Source organism: Condylura cristata, unplaced genomic scaffold (genome assembly GCF_000260355.1).
Source record: "Condylura cristata isolate star-nosed mole 26May11 unplaced genomic scaffold, ConCri1.0 scaffold00004, whole genome shotgun sequence".
Taxonomy (NCBI): domain Eukaryota; kingdom Metazoa; phylum Chordata; class Mammalia; order Eulipotyphla; family Talpidae; genus Condylura; species Condylura cristata.
Genome location: NW_004567105.1, coordinates 42,210,064 through 42,230,770, shown reverse-complemented (window position 1 = coordinate 42,230,770; position 20,707 = coordinate 42,210,064). Strand labels below are relative to the sequence as shown.

Genomic DNA, 20,707 nt, shown 5'->3' with positions numbered 1-20,707 from the left:
CTCCGGCCCGCGCGGGAGGCGGTGGTGAGGGGGGCGGTGGCGGCGGCGGCCGCAGGGCTAGAGGGAGCATGTAGCGGCCGTGGGAGGCACGAGGCTCCGGGGCGGGCGGGGCCGGGCTGCTCGCGGCGACATGGAAGAGGAGGGCAAGAAGGGCAAGAAGGTGAGCGTGCACGGGCGCGTCTTCCCAGTGCCCTGTGGGGAGCGGGCGAGACCCAGAGCGAGGTGGGCGGAGGGCGGAAGCCTGGGACTGGGAAGAGACTGGGATGGTCCCTTGGGGCCGCCCTTGGTGTGCGGCTGCTGGGCGCTGGGAGATCGAGACAGGAGGTGCTGGACGGGAAGTTCGGCGTGGGGAAGCCCCGCGTGGGGAGGCCCAACTTAGGGAGGCCCGGCGTGGGGGAGGTCCGGCTTCTGGGGGGCCAGGCGTGGGGAGGCCCAACTTGGGGCGGTAGGGGGGCTGGAGGTCCGCCGTGGGGAAAGTGCGGCGGCGCACACACTTAGGGGGGCAGGCTGGACCCACCGGTGGACGGCGTACACTCAGGCCCTGTACAGAGAGCCAGAGGAGCTGGTTTCCGTCGGCGGGGCAGGAGGCAAACCACTGGACAATGGGGTTAGGTGGTCCTCTGCCGGGCCGACGCGACGGGGGAGGAAGGAGCCACGCCTTTCCGCCCCTTCAGGTCAGTGACTCTCCCCAAAACCCAGGCTGTCCACATGGCCTTCCCCGAGGGTCAGTGACTAGGGTCGGCGGAAGAGTCCAGTTAGGGGTAAGAAAGTTTTCAGGATTGGTATATTAGAGACCTTTGGGTGTTAGCTTATTGTAGAAACATTCACTGCTTACTTGACTTTTTTCAAAGCAAGTAAAAGCAAAAGCTCTGCTTCACCATTCCTTGGTTGAGGATTGTTGCTCTACCTGCTATCAACTGTGTGATTTCAGTGAGTTACATTTGGCATTTGGATCTAGGCCACAGTTCAAGAGGCTACTTAGTTTGTGTAGTTTTTAAAATGTGACTTTAATTAGCTACAGTAGTTAATAAACGCAACGTTTTGAGAGTGAAATAACAATGTAGGACAAACTATTAGTTAATAAACGCAACATTTTGAGAGTGAAATAACAATGCAGGATAAACTGCCACTAAAATGCAAAGTCGGTTTTAGTAAAATGTATCTTCAAATACAGGCTTTATGATCTGCTTAAGCTCTTACCTGTCACTGTCCTTTTAAATAACTGTGTGAGTGTGCACTTTTATGCTGAAGTTTAAAGCACACCTTGATAATCCTATGACTTTATTGCTCTTCAGAGACTGCACATCCTTCAATTGAGGATTATGCATCACCTTGTTTTATAAGGTGCCCCACTTTTAAAAGGTCATATTTGAGAATGAGTATAACCAGTGTTCTTTAGGGGAACTCATTTTTTTTACTCATTATTTTGTTATATTGCCAATACACACGTCTTATTTAAGTGCAGTATTGGTTGAAGTTACCTGTAATGATGGTTTAAGTATGAAAAATAACCCAAGAAGGCGATTCATTGTGCAAGCATTATACAGCAGAGGGATGCTGCCCACTGAAAAGGAGTCAAGATGAATTTAATGTTTCTGCTAAGGCTGATAGAAGAGGAGTGGGTGTTAACCCAGTGACCATCCTTAGCAGACACATTTATCTGATTGTAGATGTTCTGCTGCTAGGTTTGGTGCTTTGCTGCTATAGAGCTAACTATTCCATAGACTGCTGGCATCCAGAGCATTTGCAGAGGCCATGTCCCAATGTGCCATGGCTCACCCGCTGTGACAGAGATGGAACTAGAGATATTAAACCTTGACAGAAACACTAAAACATTCAGGGAGAGTTTGGAGAGAGTAAAGCAGTAAAATTTTCCTGAGGTTTTAGAATAGGAGTTAAACCAGTAAAATTCAAGAATTTTAGAGTTACTATGTGGAAAGAATTCATGCACAGATAAGGTTAAGGTTAATGTCATTGTTAATTATAAAAGATAACAATTACTTAGTGGTCTAAGCCAGGAATTTTCTCCATATCCTGTTACTGCCCCATCACAAAGCACTGGGAGGTTGGGATTCCTAACCAGGCTATGACTGTGAACACATTTACCTCTAGTTCCCATTCTATGTCAATCACCTTTAACTCCTGAAATTTGGTGCCTAAGTTGGTCTCTTTGTGGTCAGTTAACTAGAAATACCTATTTCAAAAGTTATACCCAGGTTAAGCTTATCAGTAGATGTAATGATTTATACATTATGAAAATGATTTAAATTTTCTAAGTTAGCTCCCTCCAAAAATGCAGATTTAGACCATTAAAAATGTGGGCTGGTAGGCTTTTTTAGATCTTTAGCTGCTGCTTTTTTTTTTTTTTTTTTTGTCAAGCAGTTATTCAGGCTGTCCTGTGTGTCCTATTTTTTTAGTACAGGAATCATTGAGCTGCCAGAGAACCAGTAGATCAGAGTGTGTTTTATATAAAGTGGCCCCCGGTATAACCCTGTTCCTTCTTGACATGCGTGATGAAGGTGACTTGAGCTCCTTTCCTGTCCCACTGAAGGTGATGGAGAGGTGGGAGGAGCAAATGGGGAGATGGGTAGGGCCTGGTATGCCTGGGGGATGAGTGGGGGGATGGGGTGGGGGGGTGGACATTCAGTGGCTGCTAAGAGATTTGAGACCTGGAGTGGGATGCTCACTAGGGCCTACCCTCCTGCTTCAGTACCCCTGTACATTAGAGAATACGGCTGCTTCCTTACAAAATGGACCCACCTTATGCGCATATGTTGACAACTGTTTTATCAGAGTGTAAATCCTTTTTGTAAGAAACTTGATATCTACTTGAGTTGGATTCTGTGCATTTTTATAAAAACAGTTGACTCAGGCAAGGATCATAACCTATCCTATAGTCCTAGTGTCACCATAAGGTACCCCAGAATGTAGGACTGGATATCGAATGATAATGTGGAATTGCTAATTTTGGGGTATGATATTAGTGTTATTCTGTCAAGATCTAATAGTCGTACACTGCAATTTTTAGGTGAAATAATGTTTTCCGACATTTGCTTTTCTCAAACTAGAGGAAAAAAGGGGAGATAACTGAATGCTTCAACAGTGGTTATTCTTTCATTATATTTTTACTTTTGTGAATATTCGTGTTTCCATTTAAACAGTGGAGAGGAAAGGATCCTTTAGGTTGGGGACGTTGGGTTATTAGCTCACATACTTGCTGACTCTTCTCTTAGCCACTGTCTGGTGGGGAACTGTGATCTTGGACCAACAGATACCCCCCCTCCCCCCCTCCCCCCGCAAGTAAATACTTGTAAACAAAGGGTTAAAAAAATGGTTCTTACTGCAAGCAGTGCCCTCTGATTTTTTATTTTATTCATTTTTCCTATTAAAAGAACTGTTGGGTGTGACCCACTAAATTGATTTTATAATTAACTTAGCTGTAACTGTCATAGCTGTAACATGAATTAACAGTGAATTTGGGATCTATACCTTATGCTTCTTCCCAGATACTTGTTACAGTGGTTTTTGGATGGCAGGACTGTAGATCAGGCAGTTGGATGAGTAGAGAATGACTGGCAAACATAATTTGTTACTTTCTGGTTGGGAGATACATGGTATGATGTATTTGTATCTTTTTTTAAAATAATATAATAGTTTATTTTTACATCATTTTGTACATTTTTTTCATCTCAATTGTAATCCCCGTGGGTGTATTTGTATCTTATAAGGAACCAGGGAGCCCTTGGTCTTCTTTAGTCAGAGTCCGTAATCCACTGACCATAATAATTTAGATTCAGAAAGCACATGAGAATCTTACAAAGCTTTTAGGGGAGGAGAGACCACAGTGAGAAGAGAATACAGTGAGAGGGGCTAAAGACTTTGCATTTTGTTTGCAAAGTAAGCTGCTCAACACAATGTTCCAGAATGAGAGGCAACCAGTACTTAGCATTTCAGAAGAGACAGGCAAGCATTAGCTAGTTCCACATGGGGGTCCATGCATGTGACTTCAGAAGCAGAAGAGGTGGAGACTGGTGCTGGGAGGGCCTGGGGCCAGGTGTGGGTACAACTGAAATCACTGGAAGTTTTCATCTACTCTCTTAAGAACTTCACTGGCAGTGACTGTTTGCCAGGCATACTGTTAGGGGGATAAATGAGCTGGATGAGCTCTGTACCTGCAGAGCTTGAAGCGAGCTCAGGGCATAGATGAGGGTGGGCTGTTAGAAGTGTGCTTTGATAAGAGCAAATAAGAAAATATTTTTCTTATGAAGACATCAAATACAAGTGTAGAGAAAATCATGCGGTAATGTCCCCTGCTTCCCAACTTCAAACATTAATGCATGACCAACTTGTTTTAGGTATACCTTTTCCTCACTCATCCTCCTCAGGTATTATGGGTTGAACTGTGTCCTTCCTCACTCCCATTTCTTATGTCGTAGCCCTAACCCATAGCACCTCAGAATGGATCTGTATTTGGAGATGGGGCATTTAAAATGTGATTAAGAATAAGTGAGGCCATTAAGATGGGCCCTGATCCTGTAAGACTCATTTTCTTATAAGAAGAGGGAACTTGGACATCCAAAAAGGGATATCAGAAATGTGCACAGAGGGATGACCATGTTGAGGACACAGGAAGAAGACAGCTATCTGCAAACCAAGGTGAGAGGACTTAGAAGGAACCAGCTCTGCCAACACCTGATCTTGAACTTCCAGCCTCCAGCACTGAGAGGGACTCAATGTCTGTTAAGCCGTCTGTATGTACTTTGGAATGACAAAGACATTAGCCTATTTTTTTTTAAGATTTATTTATTTATGCATTCAAGAACTGGGGTACAGGCCAGAGATGTGAGAGGCTTCACCAGAGACAGAGTGGGGAGCAGAACAGGCATATTGACTGAAATACACAGCTGAGGGGAGCAGTGGGTGAAACAGGGGAGGTCTGCTTTGCCATGTGGGTCAACTCCCTGGCCAGGGACAGAACTCATGCTGCTGTGGACAGCTTCATAGTACTGCACTTCAACCCCTTGTGCCACCAGGAGGCCCATAGGCTATTTTGAAGCCATCCTAGATATCAGAGTTATGTGACAAGAGTCTAGTGTAGCAGTTGTAGGCTAGGAAAATGTTGGTGGGAATTGGTTTCAATTTAGCCAGCAGCTTCGGACGACCTGCTTGCCACTGTTCCTGCAGACAGGGAGAGCTACCCAAAGTGGTAGATGATCTCTAGGTGGCTTGTGAATGGCACAATCATTGTGATCACATAGCCTTGTGATCACGTAGCCTGTGATAGGGTTTGTGTCTGGGGTGTGGGCAGAGCTAGGCACTCTCTTTGCATGGATTCTTTGTGATTGTCTTGACAGAACTCTGTATTAGCACTTTCTACTGTTCTATTTTATCTTATCCCTCAGTCTAAGAATGGCATATGTTCTTCAAATGCTCCTGTCAGTTTTGGTAGTTATATAGTTGCAAGGAAGTTTAGATTTGGATTTGTCAAGTTAGAAGTTAAAGGAGTTTTTTCCCCTTAGTGATGAAAATATACCTTCCTCCCAAGTGTGCTTGTTGAAACAGTTGTTTTGCTACATTTTGTTAAGAATTACAGCTTTTGATCACAAGTATTAGACATGTATGGTGAAGGTAATCCTTTTTAATAAAGGCAGTAGGAAGTTGGAATTTGGGCCTTTGTTTGTGACTTAAGAGTGTGAATTACACCTTTTGTAATCCAAGAGGTGAAAAGAATAGCTGAATTCTGAAAGTGTTAGTAAAAACTGTCAGCCTATACAAAATTAACAGATAGAAATCCACAGCTTTTTAACATATGTACAACGAACAAGAAGCAAAAGAAAACTTCATCTATAATTATTTCAAAAACAAATACGTTGGATTCAATCTAACAAGGAAATACCTATACAGTGAGAGCCACAGGATGTTATTAAAGGACCTTGTGATATATTGAGATGGAAGGATATGCCATGCTTCTGGATGGGGAGGTACAATTAAAATGATTATCTTGCCTAGAGTGGTAGAAAGATTTAGTGCATTCCCTATCAAAATCTCAACAGGTCAACTGACAAAAAGAACAACTTGAAATTTATATGGAGCCACAAAGGAACTCAAATTGAAAAGCAATCCTAAGACAAAAGGAAAGAAATGGATGTATCACATTACCTGACTTCAAACTTCATTGTAAGGCATTAGTATACAAGTAATATGGTCTGGCACAAATGAACAGAATAGAAAGTCCAGAAATAATTCCATATATATATAGCAGCACCTAATCTATGACTACAAAATGGGAGACAGATACTTTAATAAATGATGCTGGGGAAATTGAAAAATTACACGTAAAAGAATGAAGTTGGATTACTTTCTAATACCATGCACAAAAATAAATTCCAGATGCATTAACGATTTGTTTATAATACCTATATCAGTAAAACACAGAGGAAAACATTGGTGAAATGTTCCATGGTATCAATGATAAAGATATTTTTGGTGACTCAACCCCTATGGCAAGGGAATTAATACACAAAAATAACAATTGGTGTTACCACAAATAAGAAGTTTCTATACAGTGAAAGAAAATACAAGATGATTAAATAAATACCGTAGTGAATGGGAGAAAATAAGCATTATTAATTGGTAAGGTATTACTATCCAAGATATATAAAAAATACAACTCAATCATTAAAAACCAGATAACAATTGGGCAGCAGATATGAGTAGACAGTCCACCAGATAAGCTATCCAGTAGGCCAAAGACATGAAAAAATGTTCATTGTTACTTCTAATAAGAGATGGCAATTAAAACAACAGTGAGATACCACCTGTGAGGGTGGCACATATCCAAAAGACTTCCACCAGTTAAATGCCAGAGAGGATGCAGGGCGGGGATGGAACCTTAGCCTAGTACACTGTTGGTGGGAATGTGAGTGGTGAAACCATCATGGAAAAACAATCTGGTTTTGTCTTTAAAAATTAAAAATACTGTATGACCCAACAGTTCTACTCTTGGGAATATATTCAAGGATTTGACACTATCCACAGGCCCCTCTTATGTTCCACAATATTTAGAGTATTATTATTTATAGTACTTGGATGTGGAAGCAGCCTAAATGTCCTTTAATGGATGAGTGGATCAAGAAGATGTAGCACATGCACACTATGGAGTGTTGCCACAAGAAGAGTAAAATGCAGCCATTTTCAACAAAATAGAGGGAATTTAAGAGAACTGTGTGTAGCAAATACTGGACATTTCATGTAGCAAACTGACAAAGTAAGACATTTTCAAAAACTATTAACTATCAGTAAACATCCTGAAGTCTCTTGAGATTAAGGAGGAGAGGGAAAGGAAGAGGGGTACTTAAGGGAGTGTGGTGTGGCGGGGAAATAGAGGGTGAAATTCCCTGTCCCCATCCAGCTGGGAAAGGTAGAGGAAAGGAGAGGGGAGAGGGACAAAAGGAAAATAAAGAAATGAAATATCCCTATGTAAGAAATTTATCTGGACCCTCCCTGATGGTGCCACGGGTTAAGCACAGCACTGTGAAGCTAGCCACAGCCGCTTTAGCACTAATATGATTCCCGGCCAGGGAGGTGACCCATATGGCGCAGCAGACCTCTCCTGTCTCACCTGCTGCTCCCCTCAGCAGTGTACTTCGTTGATCTCCTTGTTCTGCTCCCTACTGTCTCTGGTGAATCCTCTCAACACCCTTGCACCTCTGGCCTGTACCCCAGTTCTGTGTTCATAAATAAATAAATCTTAAAAAGAAAAGGAAAAAAATCTAAGCAGTACTACTGCGTATGATAATGGTAAAAAGGCAAGAGAGGGGATGTTACCAAAAGTAGATATCACTTATTCTTCCTGAATGTGAAATAAGTATTGTACAATCATATTAAAACAGACAAGTGGTTGGGCTGACCTTGTTTTACTGTTCCTAACAAAAATCTTTAAGAATTTAACTGTTTTATCTATGTTGTTACTTGTGACTCAGAAGGAAAAGAGCAAAACCTTTATTTAAATATTTACTGGTTGTTATATAGTTTAAAGCTATTTTTGCTCCCAAATATCTAATTTTGCTTTCTGTGTGTCAGTACCATTGGTTGCATTCAGCAGTGGTTGAGAGACAGGTTCACCTTGTGTTTTTATACTTCAGCCTTTGCAGATACTGCATTTTTTTTTTTTTTTTTTTTTGCAAATTGAAGTTTTGTGATAACTCTGTCCAGCCAAGTCTACTGGTGCTATTTTTCCAACAGCTTGTGCTCACTTTGTGTGTCTGTGTCATGTTTAATTAAAGTACATAAGTTGTTTTTTTTACACAATGCTGTTGCATACTTGATAGCCTGCAGTATAGTGTTGACATAACTTTAATAAACACAAGGAAACCAAAATTTTCACTTGACTTTCTACTATCATGTGATAGTAGCTTTATTTCTGTGTTCTGAAACAGAAGCCAAAGTAATTCCTAGGTGTGCCTGTATTTTGTCTTTCAATTGCTATTTACCCAGTGGGGATATAGTTTGCCAGTTAAATGCCTTGAACAGATGTGCATATCAGATATGTGTACCTGCATGTCACAAGTCAGAAAATGTTGTCATTCTGTGTTTATTACTGTCAGTAGACCTGTCACCCTGGATAACTGTTTTGTATTTTATATTTTTAGATATACGTAGTAGCTAAAGTGGACATGCTTACATCTTATGACTAGACCAATTTCAAAAACTACAGAGCTTTGTTTTAAGGCTCTTTTCTGCTAATATTGTGACTCTTCAATCTGTTTCCTAGGAAGAGGAATGTGTGTATGTATGTATGTGTGTGTGTCTACTGTCTGTTTTCTAGCCCAGTCTAAGTGTTTTATTATGTAAAATTTAAAAAAACACTAAAGTTAGAAGAATTTTACAGTCTATACTTACATACTCATCACCTGATTGATGTACGTGTTTTATTCCATATCTAGAGTTACCCCTTTATCCATCTTATTTTTCTGATGTACTTAGTTCACTTTAAATACTTCAGCATGCATATTTTTAACTAGGGCTCAATATTTATAATTCTCTTGTATTATGAAATTTGTATACAATGAAATATATGCATCTAAAATGTTTATCAGCTAAATTTTCACAAATGTATATACTTGTATAACCCTAGCCCCTGCGAAGCAGTAGAACATTACTATCACTTGGAAAGTTCCCTTAATAACTCTTAGGAATTCCAAGGTAATTATTTGTTCTGCTTTTTCCCCATTGTAAGTGGGTTCTATCTGGATTAGCTTTTTCTGCTGTAGAACTTCTACAAATGAAGTCATACAGCATATATTCTTTTGTGCCAGGGTTCCTTTAGTTAGCTTATTGTTTTTCATGCTCATCCATAATGCTGTGTTATCAGTTAACTGCTGAATATATACAACTCAACTTGTTTATCCATTCACCTGTTAGTAGACATTTGAGTTCTTTCCATTTTTGTATTACGAAAAGCTGTTATGAACATCTATGAATAAGTCATTGTGTGGACATATGTTGTCCTTTCACTTGGATAAAATACCTAATAATTGGCATTTGTTTATTAAAAGAATTCCCTGTAGTTGAATTAGAATTGCCAAGTTATATGGTAATATAAACCTAACTTTATAAAGCACTACAAGAATATTAATGAGTTTTTGTGTACTATTTCTACTGATTAAAATCACCATTTACTGTTTCAGACTTGTTTGTTTCTCACAGTAGTTCTGTTAATTTTTGTCTTTATGTAGTTTTGAAGCTCTGTTCTTAAGGATCATTACTGTTGAAATGACTTTCATGAAGGACAGTGCCTCTTTCTGGTAATATTCCTTGTTTTGAAATCTATTGTGTCTGTAGTAATGTTAATACAACTGCACCAACTTATGCTGTATATTTGCATGGTGTGCCTTTCAAGATGTACATAGTTTTGTATTTAAACTCTTATATAAACAACATATTGTTACATCTTGCTTTTTTATCTAGTCTTAGTTTTGCCTATTTTGCACGTTACACTTGATGTACTTTTTGATATGGTTATGTTTGTGTAACATCTTGCTATTTTTCCCTCCCCTTCTGCTTTTTCCTCTCGGTCTCCCCCCCCCTTCTTTGCTACAGGGCCTTTTTGAACACACCTTAAATCAAATTGTTACTAAGTACACCTTAAATTAAATTGGTTGAGTTTTAGAAAGTATTTATTATTCAGAGTATTTTTCCCATTTAAAAAAATGTTTGACAGATTTACTTAAGAAAATGTAAAATTCTACTATAAAAAAACCAAAGCAAACAATTTTTTAAAAATGTCAGCCAGTTTGTTTTATTGACGCTGCAATGCTCAGGCATAGTTCGCAGTGGATACAGCCATTCCTCCTGCTGCTGCTTCTTGGTCTTCAGTTCCTACTTGTATTTGGTGACCTGGCAATGCACAGGGCATATTTCCTTGGGCTGCAGATCCAGGGATTTGTACTTCTTGCCCTTGTAGAATTTTCTGAGGGTTTCTTTCAGAGTTTGGTTAATGATTGTTAGAACAGGCCAATGGATTTGCCAACAACTTGGATCTGTGAAAGTTTGGATGTTGCTTTGCTTGTCACTTTGACAAGGTGCAGCTGGGGAAGCGTCATCTTCAGGTAGACCAGCTATTTCAGCAGTTCCTCCTCTTTGCTGCAAAGGTCTGGGCCTTGGTGGTAGCTGTGCACATACTTTTCCTCCCCCCCCCCCCCCCCCATTTCCATCTGTCTGTAACCCGATTCCAGAAGCTTCAGAATCTTAGAAATTTAATGTTCTCTGAGGAAGCCTGTTGACACCTTTTTACTTATCATATACAACATACCACTTTGACAGCTACACCTTTGACCAATTTTTGAACTAGACAAAGGACAGTTCCTGTTTCAACAAACTTGAATCACTGTTAAATATGTATATGTTCTCAAAAAGTTCTTTATCAAAAACCCCGAGGCAACTGTGTGTAGCAGAAAATAAAAATAAGAACTTAATCAAAGGTTCATTCATCTCTGAAAGATTCAAGGGCAGGCTGAACTTGTTAGGCAGGTGCTCAGGGGACCATTGCAGTCCCCTTCTCCAGACAATTCAGGACAGAAGAATGGAGCTGAAGTTCTACAATCAGGACACAGTTTTTATAGATAACGGTATCATTTCTAACATCAAAAAATTTGCCTTCTCTCATCTCAACATCTCAAAAGAATATGTAACTGAGGCTGGACCTTGCAGGATTTCTAGTTTTTATGGGAGAGCTTGTCTTCATTGTTCATGCCTTCTTGCTGAAGATCCTAAAGCCATGCTGAAAGGAGAAACCTTTTTCTGTTGGATCCTTGCAGATACCCAGAGCCCATTCCTTTCTTTTTCTTTCTCAACTTCCGCCTTCCAGTAATGATGGCCTGTGTGGCACACTCTCTGCCAACAGAGAGACTCCACGATATATCTTCTTCTGGGCCCTTTATTCTTCTCCCTCTGGTGCCTCTCTCTCTCTCTCTGTCTCTCTCTAGCTTTCCTCCTCCCTGCTACCTCCCCCCCCTGCTCCTCCTGCTTGCTTCCTTCCTTCCTTGCTCTATCTTGCCTCCTCTATGCTGCCCCCCCCCCCAGAGTCCTTTATGGCAGTTGTTTAAATAGCATTCATTGACCAATCAGAGCACTGCTCACCTGTACATTGGCCAATCAGAGCACTGCTCACGTGTATAACAGGCGGGTTTGGCTGCTCAATCATGGGGCTGGGGTCCCGGGCACCCCCGACAGGCCTGCAGAGAAACAGGGTGCCCATGACATAGCCAGGGAGGTGAATCTCATGGGTCTTCCATGTGGTTGTGACCCTCCTTATACTGTATGCTGCTTAGGTCATCAGGGCGTTGGCAGGAGGCTGCATTCAAGATCCTGTCTTACAGGAATTTCAGGAGCTCATTTGTTCTCAAGTACACATTTTGCTCCAGAATGTATCATGCTATTGGGCAAAAGTTGTCAACATTCTAATTTACCATTTCTCCAGAGTGGGATTCTTGTTTACAAATTAAATTTCAACACTGCTTTTCCTGTTATCCAATTTAACAAGTAAAGCAAAAAGTGTGCACAGTGGAGTGAAATGGGTTTGCAGAAAACATCCAGACAAACTGGACTGGTTTCCGCCTTTGGCTATGGTTCCTTAAAGGACATATCTTTTTTTTTTTTATTACAAAAGTTTATTTTTACATCATTTTGCACATTTTTTTTTCCATCTCGATTGTAATCCCCGCGGGTTTCCCATCACCAAATCACCCATGTGCCACCACCATAGTCCCGTACATTTCCCTCCCTTCCCCCCTCCCCCCGCCCCATTTTTGATCCCATTCCCTACTCCACCCCCGCAACATGTCTCTGGTATATGGTTGTTCATTATTTTGGTTATTTTCTCGCCTGGTCCATTATACTCCTGCTATGAGTGAAACCATCCGATATTTTTCTTTCTCTTTCTGGCTTATCTCACTAAGCAGGATCTTTTCCAGCTCCATCCAAGTTGCTGCAAAAGAGATGTGTTTCTCTTTTTTGGTTGCTGAGTAATATTCCATTGTATATATGTACCACATCTTTTTTATCCAGTCATCTACTTTTGGGCATTTGGGCTGCTTCCATGTTTTTCCAATTGTAAATAAAGCAGCAATAAACATGGGGGTACAAGTATCTTTTTCAATCAGTGTTTTTGTGTCTTTTGGGTAAATACCTAGGAGTGGGATTGCTGGGTCGTAGGGAAGCTCCATGTTTAGCAGCTTGAGGAACCTCCAAACAGTTTTCCATAGTGGTTGTACTAGTTTGCATTCCCACCAGCAGTGCAGGAGAGTTCCTTTTTCTCCACATCCTCGCCAACATTTGTTGTTGATAGTTGTTTGAAGATGTGCCATTCTCACTGGGGTGAGGTGGTATCTCATTGTGGTCTTAATTTGCGTATCCCTTATTACGAGTGATGTTGAACATTTTTTCATATGCCTGTTGGCCATCTGCATTTCCTCTTTGGAGAAGTGTCTTTTTAGCTCTACTGCCCATTTTTTGATGGGGTTGTTTATTTTTGTTGAGTTTCGTCAGTTCTCCGTATATTTTTGTGATCAGTCTGAAGGACATATCTTAAGAGTGAGTAGAGCAAAAATGGCCCTTTGTTAGCTTCAACAGTCTAAAACACAATTTTTGATTTTCAGTAATCATGACATATCTTGTCTGGAGACTCCCAAATCTTACCTGCTCTTACTACAACTTCTCTCAGTGGAAACTGAGCCCAATAGGGTCTACCTAGGATCTTGAAATGCAGCCTCTGCCCCTACTTTGTAGGTCACCTGCAGTTTGGAGATTTTCAGCTGAGGTGGTAAAAATCTGAGGTGTTTGCTTTATCACCCTGGCTTTTCCTCTTCTCTGAAGAGCCATTTCTACCCACCCGCCCTATTTTTTTTCTCTTTGACCCTTTATTCTACTCCCACTGCTAACCTTGAAAATCTCAGTTTATTAGTATCAGCTGGTTTCAATAACTATGGATACTTTGTTAAATAGTGTACTTTGTAAACATCTAATATTTGTCTTTATCATTCTGATTTGCTTTACTACAGTAATTCCCTTAAACTACTACCGTTTTTGCTGTAAGTGGAAACCTTAAGTTGAATAGTAATTCAGTGTATGGCTATGCCATGTATTCTTGTTCCAGTCCTTCATCATTTGGCATTCAAGTTGTTTCCATATCTTTGTTATTGTAAATAATGCTGCAGTAAACATAGAACATACGATGCTTTGAGTTGGTGACTTTATGTTCTTTGGATAGATAACCAAGAGTGGGATTGCTGTGTCATATAGTATTTCCATTTCTAGTTTTTTGAGATAAATCCAGATTCCTTTCCAAAATGACTGAACCTGTTTATATTCCCACTTACAATGCAACTGGGTTCCTCTTTCTCTGCATCCTCTCCAGAACTTGCTGTTGGAGATCTTCTTAGTACATGCCATTGCCATGGGTATGAGATGACACTGTGGTTTTGACTTGCATCTACCTTATTAAAAGCAATGATGAAAAAAAAAAACAACAATTAACATTTTTCCATATATCTGTTGGCCTTCTGGATATCTTTTTTGGTGAATTGTCTTTTCAGATCTGCCCATTTATATCAGGTTGGTATTTTATTGTTAAATTGAGGAAGTTTTTTTGTTTTATTTTGATCTAGCTTGTTAATTGTATTTTTCTCCCATTCAGTGGGATGTCTTTTTGATCTACTTATTCTTACTTTTGCTGTATAGAAATATTTTGTGATAATCCCAATTGCTTATTTTTGCTTTTATTTCCTTTGCAGTAGGGGGCAAGTCTCTAAAAACATCTTTATCATTGATGTGGAAATTATTAGCCAATGCTTTTCTCAGTATATTTTATTGTTGTAGGTGCTATATCTGCCAATTCATTCGTCACTAATTCATTTTTAATTTACTTTTTGTGCATGGAGTCAGACAGTAATCTAACTTAACTCTTCTACTTGTGGGCATCCAGTTTTTCCAGCACCATTTGTTAAAAGAGATTCTTCTTTCTTCATTGTGTAGTCACGCCTCCTTTATCATGAAATTAGTGTTGATGTATTAGTGGATTTATTTCTGGAGTTTCTAATTCTGTTCCATTGACCCATGCGTTTATTTTTATGCCAAAACCTTATTGGGGCCTTCCTGGTAGCCTAGAGGTTAAGTTTCAGGACTGCCATTGTTACTTGAGTTCGATTCCCAGCCAGGGACCTTTAACCTACATATGGTGAAGCAGAACCCTTCTGTCTTGTCCACTGCTCCCCTCAGCAGTGTGTTTTAGTAAATCCACCTGTTTTGCTCCCTACTCTGTTTTCCGGTGTATCTTTATCACCCTCTGCAACTCTGGCCTACATCCCAGTCCTATGCCAAATTTTTATTTTTTCAAAAGATTACCTGGAAGTGATGGTGGGGTGACCTGTTAGCATAAGTCTTCTAACTTTGGAACCAGATTTGCAGTTTTATATGACAAATTGAATAAAAGCATTTAAAATCATTTAAATAAGAAAATCAAAAGCAAATATTTATAAAAGGCGTAACAACAACAAAAAGGCATAACCTTGTAGAGAAGAGTAATTTCAAGTAACTAAATCACAGAAATTGGACAATATGCCCCAGTGGGATATACACTAAGGAGATTAACTAGATAGAACCCTGAACAAATTGTTTTCAGTAACACTGAATTGTTCAATAACACTGGAATTGTTATTTTGCAACTATTATATGATAAAGTGAAAATGTAGTCAACCTTATCATCATTTGAAAATAAAAGAGGTGCAGATAGAATTAACCAAAACTTTTAGTTTTAAATTTAAATGGGAAATATCATTATGCATTCATTATGAAGTTGAGGTCATTTCTCCTGAACACAAGAAGCTTATTTCCTTTCTCTTTGTTGCCAGTGAGCCCTCTTGGTGTCGGTGGTGACCTGAAATTATATTCTCCTCCAGAAGGTAGCAGTGCTCCTTGGAGCAGTGGCCAGTTCCAGGGCTGAGGAGAACGTGTTCAGAGGTGCCAGCACAGCTGCCAGGGTCCACTTGGAAGAGGCTCCTGCTGGACAAAGGTGGGGCAGTTTGAGCTCCATAAGAAAGACCATTAATCGTTTATCTTAGGCAGTTGCTGAGGAACCAGTGCGTTACTGTGAAAGCTGTGAAAAGAAAGAATGAAGCATTCAACTTGACTTCTTTTTTTTAATCTCATGATGACCTAAACAGCAAAGGAGGAAAAAGACATCTTTATGTTGTATCCAAATTAGGGGACCAAGGGTCTGAGGAGGATGTTCATGGTGCAGTTGCCATCCTTATCATTGCTGGCCTTTGTCAGATAAGATTAGATCAGTAATAAGGATTTGAAAGATTGAATTACAGTGACTTTAGGCAGCCCTCAGAGCTGCTCTTCTGTCTCACCTCTTCCTTAATGGATTTTGGAGGGACCTCAGTAGGGTGAGGAGTCCTCTGTCCTCCAGGGTGCCTGCCGAGAGCGATGTGGGAGGAAGAGGGGCTCAAGCAATGCTTGCTTGCCATGCATCAGCACAATGCTGGTGTAATCACAGAACCTCCCTCGAAGGGGGTGGCAATGTCCTGCTGTGTTGGAGGGACTCCAAGCTCAGAGATACAGTGTACCCAGGGCTTGCCTGTAGGCCCTGTGACATGTTTTCCTTCCACCTGCTCCCCACAACAGTTGAGGGTACTGTTTTCTGCACCACTTTACATGCTGGAAAATACTTCAGGGTCATGGGAATGGGTGAGAGGACATTTGGGCTCCAAAGTAGCATTTGATAGGCTTTTTTTTTTGTGGATTATATTGTATTGGGCAGAGTTAGAGTACCAATAGGTCTTTTTGTAGGTGTCTTTATTAACTGTAAAATAAGGCCACTGGGTCAGATGCTGGTTTCTCCCTTCAGCCTTCTATCTGCCCTTCTTTTTAAGTCTTTCATCATTTAACTTTCTGTTAAGAAAATAAAAGAAAAATAAAATACTTCCTTACAGTCAGAAGTAGTGTTTTATGTTTGGCAATTTGTTACTGGTTTTGATCCAGTGGAAAATATTTCTTTGTTAACTTCCTAATTATAAGTACATGTTTAAAGTGAATTAGAGCCTCCCTTCCCTTTCCTTCCTTAGTAGACAGAGCTGGAAGGCGTTTCTCCCAGGTTACCCTTCTGCCCTGCATAAGGAATGGAGCTGCAGGCAGGATCCTGACCTGAGTGAGTAGATGTCTGCTGGACCCAGACCTTGGGAAAACACTTGGAAGGAGAAATGAGGCCGAGTTCTTACCACCCCAGCATTGCCTGTGAGTGACAGCACCAGTGTTGGGGAGTGCTTGGTAACAAGAACTGGGAGAGTTGGTCCTGGGAAACTCACTGGACTCAGGTGCCCTCCCCCCTGCCCCAAGGTTGGCCCCCAGGTCTGAAGAGAGCAGCTCTCTCCTGACACCACCAAACTGCATGTCCTGAAATCAACTTACTAGGTAACAACCACATAAACAACTGTTGGGAACCAAGATTTTTCATTTAAGAACAAAAAGATGCAAGTATAAAGTCTATTAAAAATCCATTTAGATTCATTTTTCATTTAGAACTGTCAGTTTGAATTCATCATCTTTCTTTTTCAAACCATACTTGTCATAGCTACTGCAAACACCTAGAATAAACAAACGTCCAAAAACAAAAGTAAACCTCATACCTTAATTTAGACTGAATTTGGTTGCATCTGGTTTGGTCAGACTGAACAGGAAAATGTGATTTTCTGCTGTGGTACCTGTAATTCTGAAGAAGTATTTTAAGAATTTGAGATCAGGTGGAGATTGTCAGCTTGTCACATTTTAGTATGTTTCACATTGGGGTCCTTGGAGTGTTTTTTTGTTTTGTTTTTTCTTTTTTTTACTTTTATAATAGTTTATTTTTATATATCTTTGTGCATTTTTCCATCTCAGTTGCAACCCCTTTGGGTTTCCCATTACAAATCACACATGTGCCATCACCATCGTCTAGTGCATTTCCCTTCCCCCACTGTTTTTGATCCCCTTCCTCACTCCACCCCCACAAAGTGTCTCTGGTATTTAGCTGTTCATCATTATCATTATTTTCTTGCCTGTTCCGTTATATTCCTGCTATGAGAGAAACCATCCGGTATTTTTCCTTTTCTTTCTGACTTATTTCACTAATCATGATCTTTTCCAGCTCCATCCATGTTGCTGCAAAAGACATGTGTTTATTTTTTTTGGTTGCTGAGTAATATTCCATTGTGTATGTGTACCACATCTTTTTAATTCAGATATCCATTTTTGGGCATTTGGGATGTTTCCAGTCTTTTCAATTGTGAATAAAGCAGCAATAAACATGGGGGTGCAGGTATCTTTTTCAATCAGTGTTTTTGTGTCTTTTGGGTAGATACCTAGGAGTGGGGTTGCTGGGTCGTAGGGAAGCTCCATGTTTAGCAGTTTGAGAAACCTCCAAATAGTTTCCCTTTTTTTTTTTTTTGGCAAATGGTTTGTTTTCTAGTAAGTTTTTTTTTTATTAAAGATTTATCTATCAGGTATTTCTAGGACCTTACTCATGTATTTTACATTCTTTTGGGGCCCTCTACTGGTCAGCTTTAGCTTATATGGGTTGCTTTGTTGGCTTACGGCATCCTGGGAATTTTTCTTCATTGCATTTCTGGTTTCTCTTTACCTAGAATTCACATCTTGTTCTTACTTGGACTCTATTTTTATTTTGCTGGTAATATATTCTTTAGTACATATTTATATTCTCTCTCTATATAACATATACAGTATTTTAAAAAGGGATATTTTTTAAAAAGTTTTTTTGCATACAAGAGCTGGGGTACAGGCAAGAGGTGTGGGAAGTGAGAGGATTTACCAGACAGAGTAGGGAGCAGAACAGGAAGATCAACTGAAATACTCTGCTGAGGGGAACACTAGGAGCAGTGGATGAGAGAGGAGAGCCCTCTGCTCTCCTCAGCAGTGTGCTTCAGTCTGCCTGTTCACAAAGGATTTTTATGTTGTTAAGATAACAAGGCATGCAGTTATGAAAATACCTTTATTCTGCCTACGCTTTGATAGTGGCTTGTTCAAATTAATCTCCCTTGAGAACTTTAAGGGAATTTCTTTTTTTTTTTTTAAAGATTTATTTATTTATACATACAGAACTTGGGGCAGGCCAGAGGCGGAGGGGCGGTGACCGGATTCACCAGAGATAGAGTGGGTAGCAGAACAGGCAGATTGATGAAGTACACTGCTGAGGAGAGTAGTGGTGAGACAGGAGAGGTCTGCTGCACCATGTGAATCACCTCTGGGGCTGGGCCCAGGGATGGAACTCATACCGAACTGAATTCTTACTGAAGCGGCTAACTTGTAGTGCTGTGCTTTAACCTTCTGTGCCATAAGGGAGGGCCAATTGAGGGAATTTCATATCGCCTGTTATCTCAAAAATACTTCGTGGTGATCCTATCCTTTATATTTACAGTTAACATTCTCATTTTTTCTGATAGGAAATTTTCAGGCATTCTCCTGAGATCATGTAGCTTTATGAGGTTGGGTCTAAGAGTCCAGTTTGTAGCTTTCTTCAGCCTACTTGGTATGAGACTTTCTGTCTGAAACAGTGGAGTCCTCCTTCAGCATCTTCTGTATTTGTATCCTTCCTTGCCTCCATCTACCCTGGGTACTCTTCTCAGGTCACCAAGAGGCTTTGTGGTTATAGTCTCTGTGGTCTTTAAAGTTTATTACATTTTCTAATCTTTCATCTTTTCCTTTATGTTCTAGGACAGGGTTGGCAAACTATAATGTGAAAACCCAGAGAGAAAATATTTTAGGCATTGTGGACCAAGAGGCAAAATTGATATGTAAGAGCAAAGAAATCTCACATAATTTATGTTGACAAAGTTCAAAGTATAATATGTATATTTTTTTGGTTTGGTGATGCATTCTGGCTAAGAGTTCTTTGGACAGCTAACACTGCTAACTGGGGTATCACATTGATTTGAATGTTCCTGTTTAAGAGTGTCTCAGCAGTAACCGCAGATAGCAGGCAGTAGGTACTCTGACTTATGACCCACATCTCTTTCCAGATCACTAATTTAACTTTCAGCTATGTCCATTTTATTATTCAGCTGTTCTGTTGATCTTTTTATTTTGGCAATTACATTTGTAATTTCTAAAATGCCTTTCCGCCTTTGCAGCATCTGCTTTTTTCTTCTGTGTGACTTTTTAAAGATTGATTTATTTATGCATGCAAGTACTAGGGTACAGGCCAGAGGTTGGGGGAAGTGAGAGGATTCACCAGAGACAGAGTAGGGAGCAGAACTGGCAGGTGTACCAAAATCTACTGCTGAGGGGAGCAAGACAGAAGAGGTCTGCTGTGCCATGTGGGTTACCTCCCCGGCCAGGGATCTTACCAGGGATGGAACTGGTGGTGCAGTGGCTGGTGACAGCTGTCTTTAACCCCTGTACCAACAGGGAGGCCCCCCCAAAGCGACCTTCTTGACCATTGCATTTGTAAAATGTAGGCGTGTGTTTCCATTGTTCTGTTAGTTTCTTTGGGAGAAGGGTGGTTGTGGTGTTTTGGAAGAAGCCCTAGTGGAGCTCTGCAGGCTCAAGCCAGGATTTTTTTTAAAAAAAGATTTATTTATGCATACAGAACTGGGGTACAGACTAGAGGTGTGGGGATTTAGAGGATTCACCAGAGACAGAGTGGGAAGCAGAACAGGCATATCTACTGAAATACACTACCGAGGGGAGGAGCGGGTGGGTCAGGAGAGGTCTGCCACACTATGTGGGTCACCTCCCTGGCCGAGGATTGAGCTTGTGCTGCAGTGGCTGTGATAGCTTTATAGTGCTATGCTTTAACCTGTTGCAACACCAGGGAGGGGCCCCCCCCCAGGATTTTTTTTTAAAAGATTTATTTATGCACACACAACTGGGGTACAGGCCAGAGATGCAGGGGTGGTGAGAGGATTCACCAGAGAGACATAGTGGGGAGCAGAACAGGCAGATGGACTGAAATATACTGTTGAGGGGAGCAATGGATGAGACAGGAGAGGTCTGTTGCACCATGTGGGTCACCTCCCAGGCTGAGGATTGAACGCATGCTGGCTTCTATAGCATTTTAACCTGTTGCGCTACCAGGGAGGATCCTCAGGCCAGGATACTGGAGGGACCTTTATGTCTTATTCTTGGTTTTCTTTTCTTTTTTTTTTTTTTTTTT

At 40.6% G+C, this 20,707-nt stretch overlaps 1 protein-coding gene across 2 annotated transcripts in view; it reads left to right on the top strand.

Annotated features, from left to right (window-relative positions):
• The first annotated feature begins 47 nt into the window (after positions 1-47).
• The window catches only part of CCM2 (cerebral cavernous malformation 2), a 55,224-nt gene continuing 34,564 nt past the window's right edge, over positions 48-20,707 (top strand). For both annotated transcript variants that reach the window (XM_012720273.1, XM_012720272.1), the window contains exon 1: positions 48-160. In XM_012720273.1, coding sequence (XP_012575727.1) covers positions 131-160 — 30 coding nt within the window. In that variant the 5' untranslated portion in view covers positions 48-130. The remainder of the gene's footprint in view (positions 161-20,707) is intronic.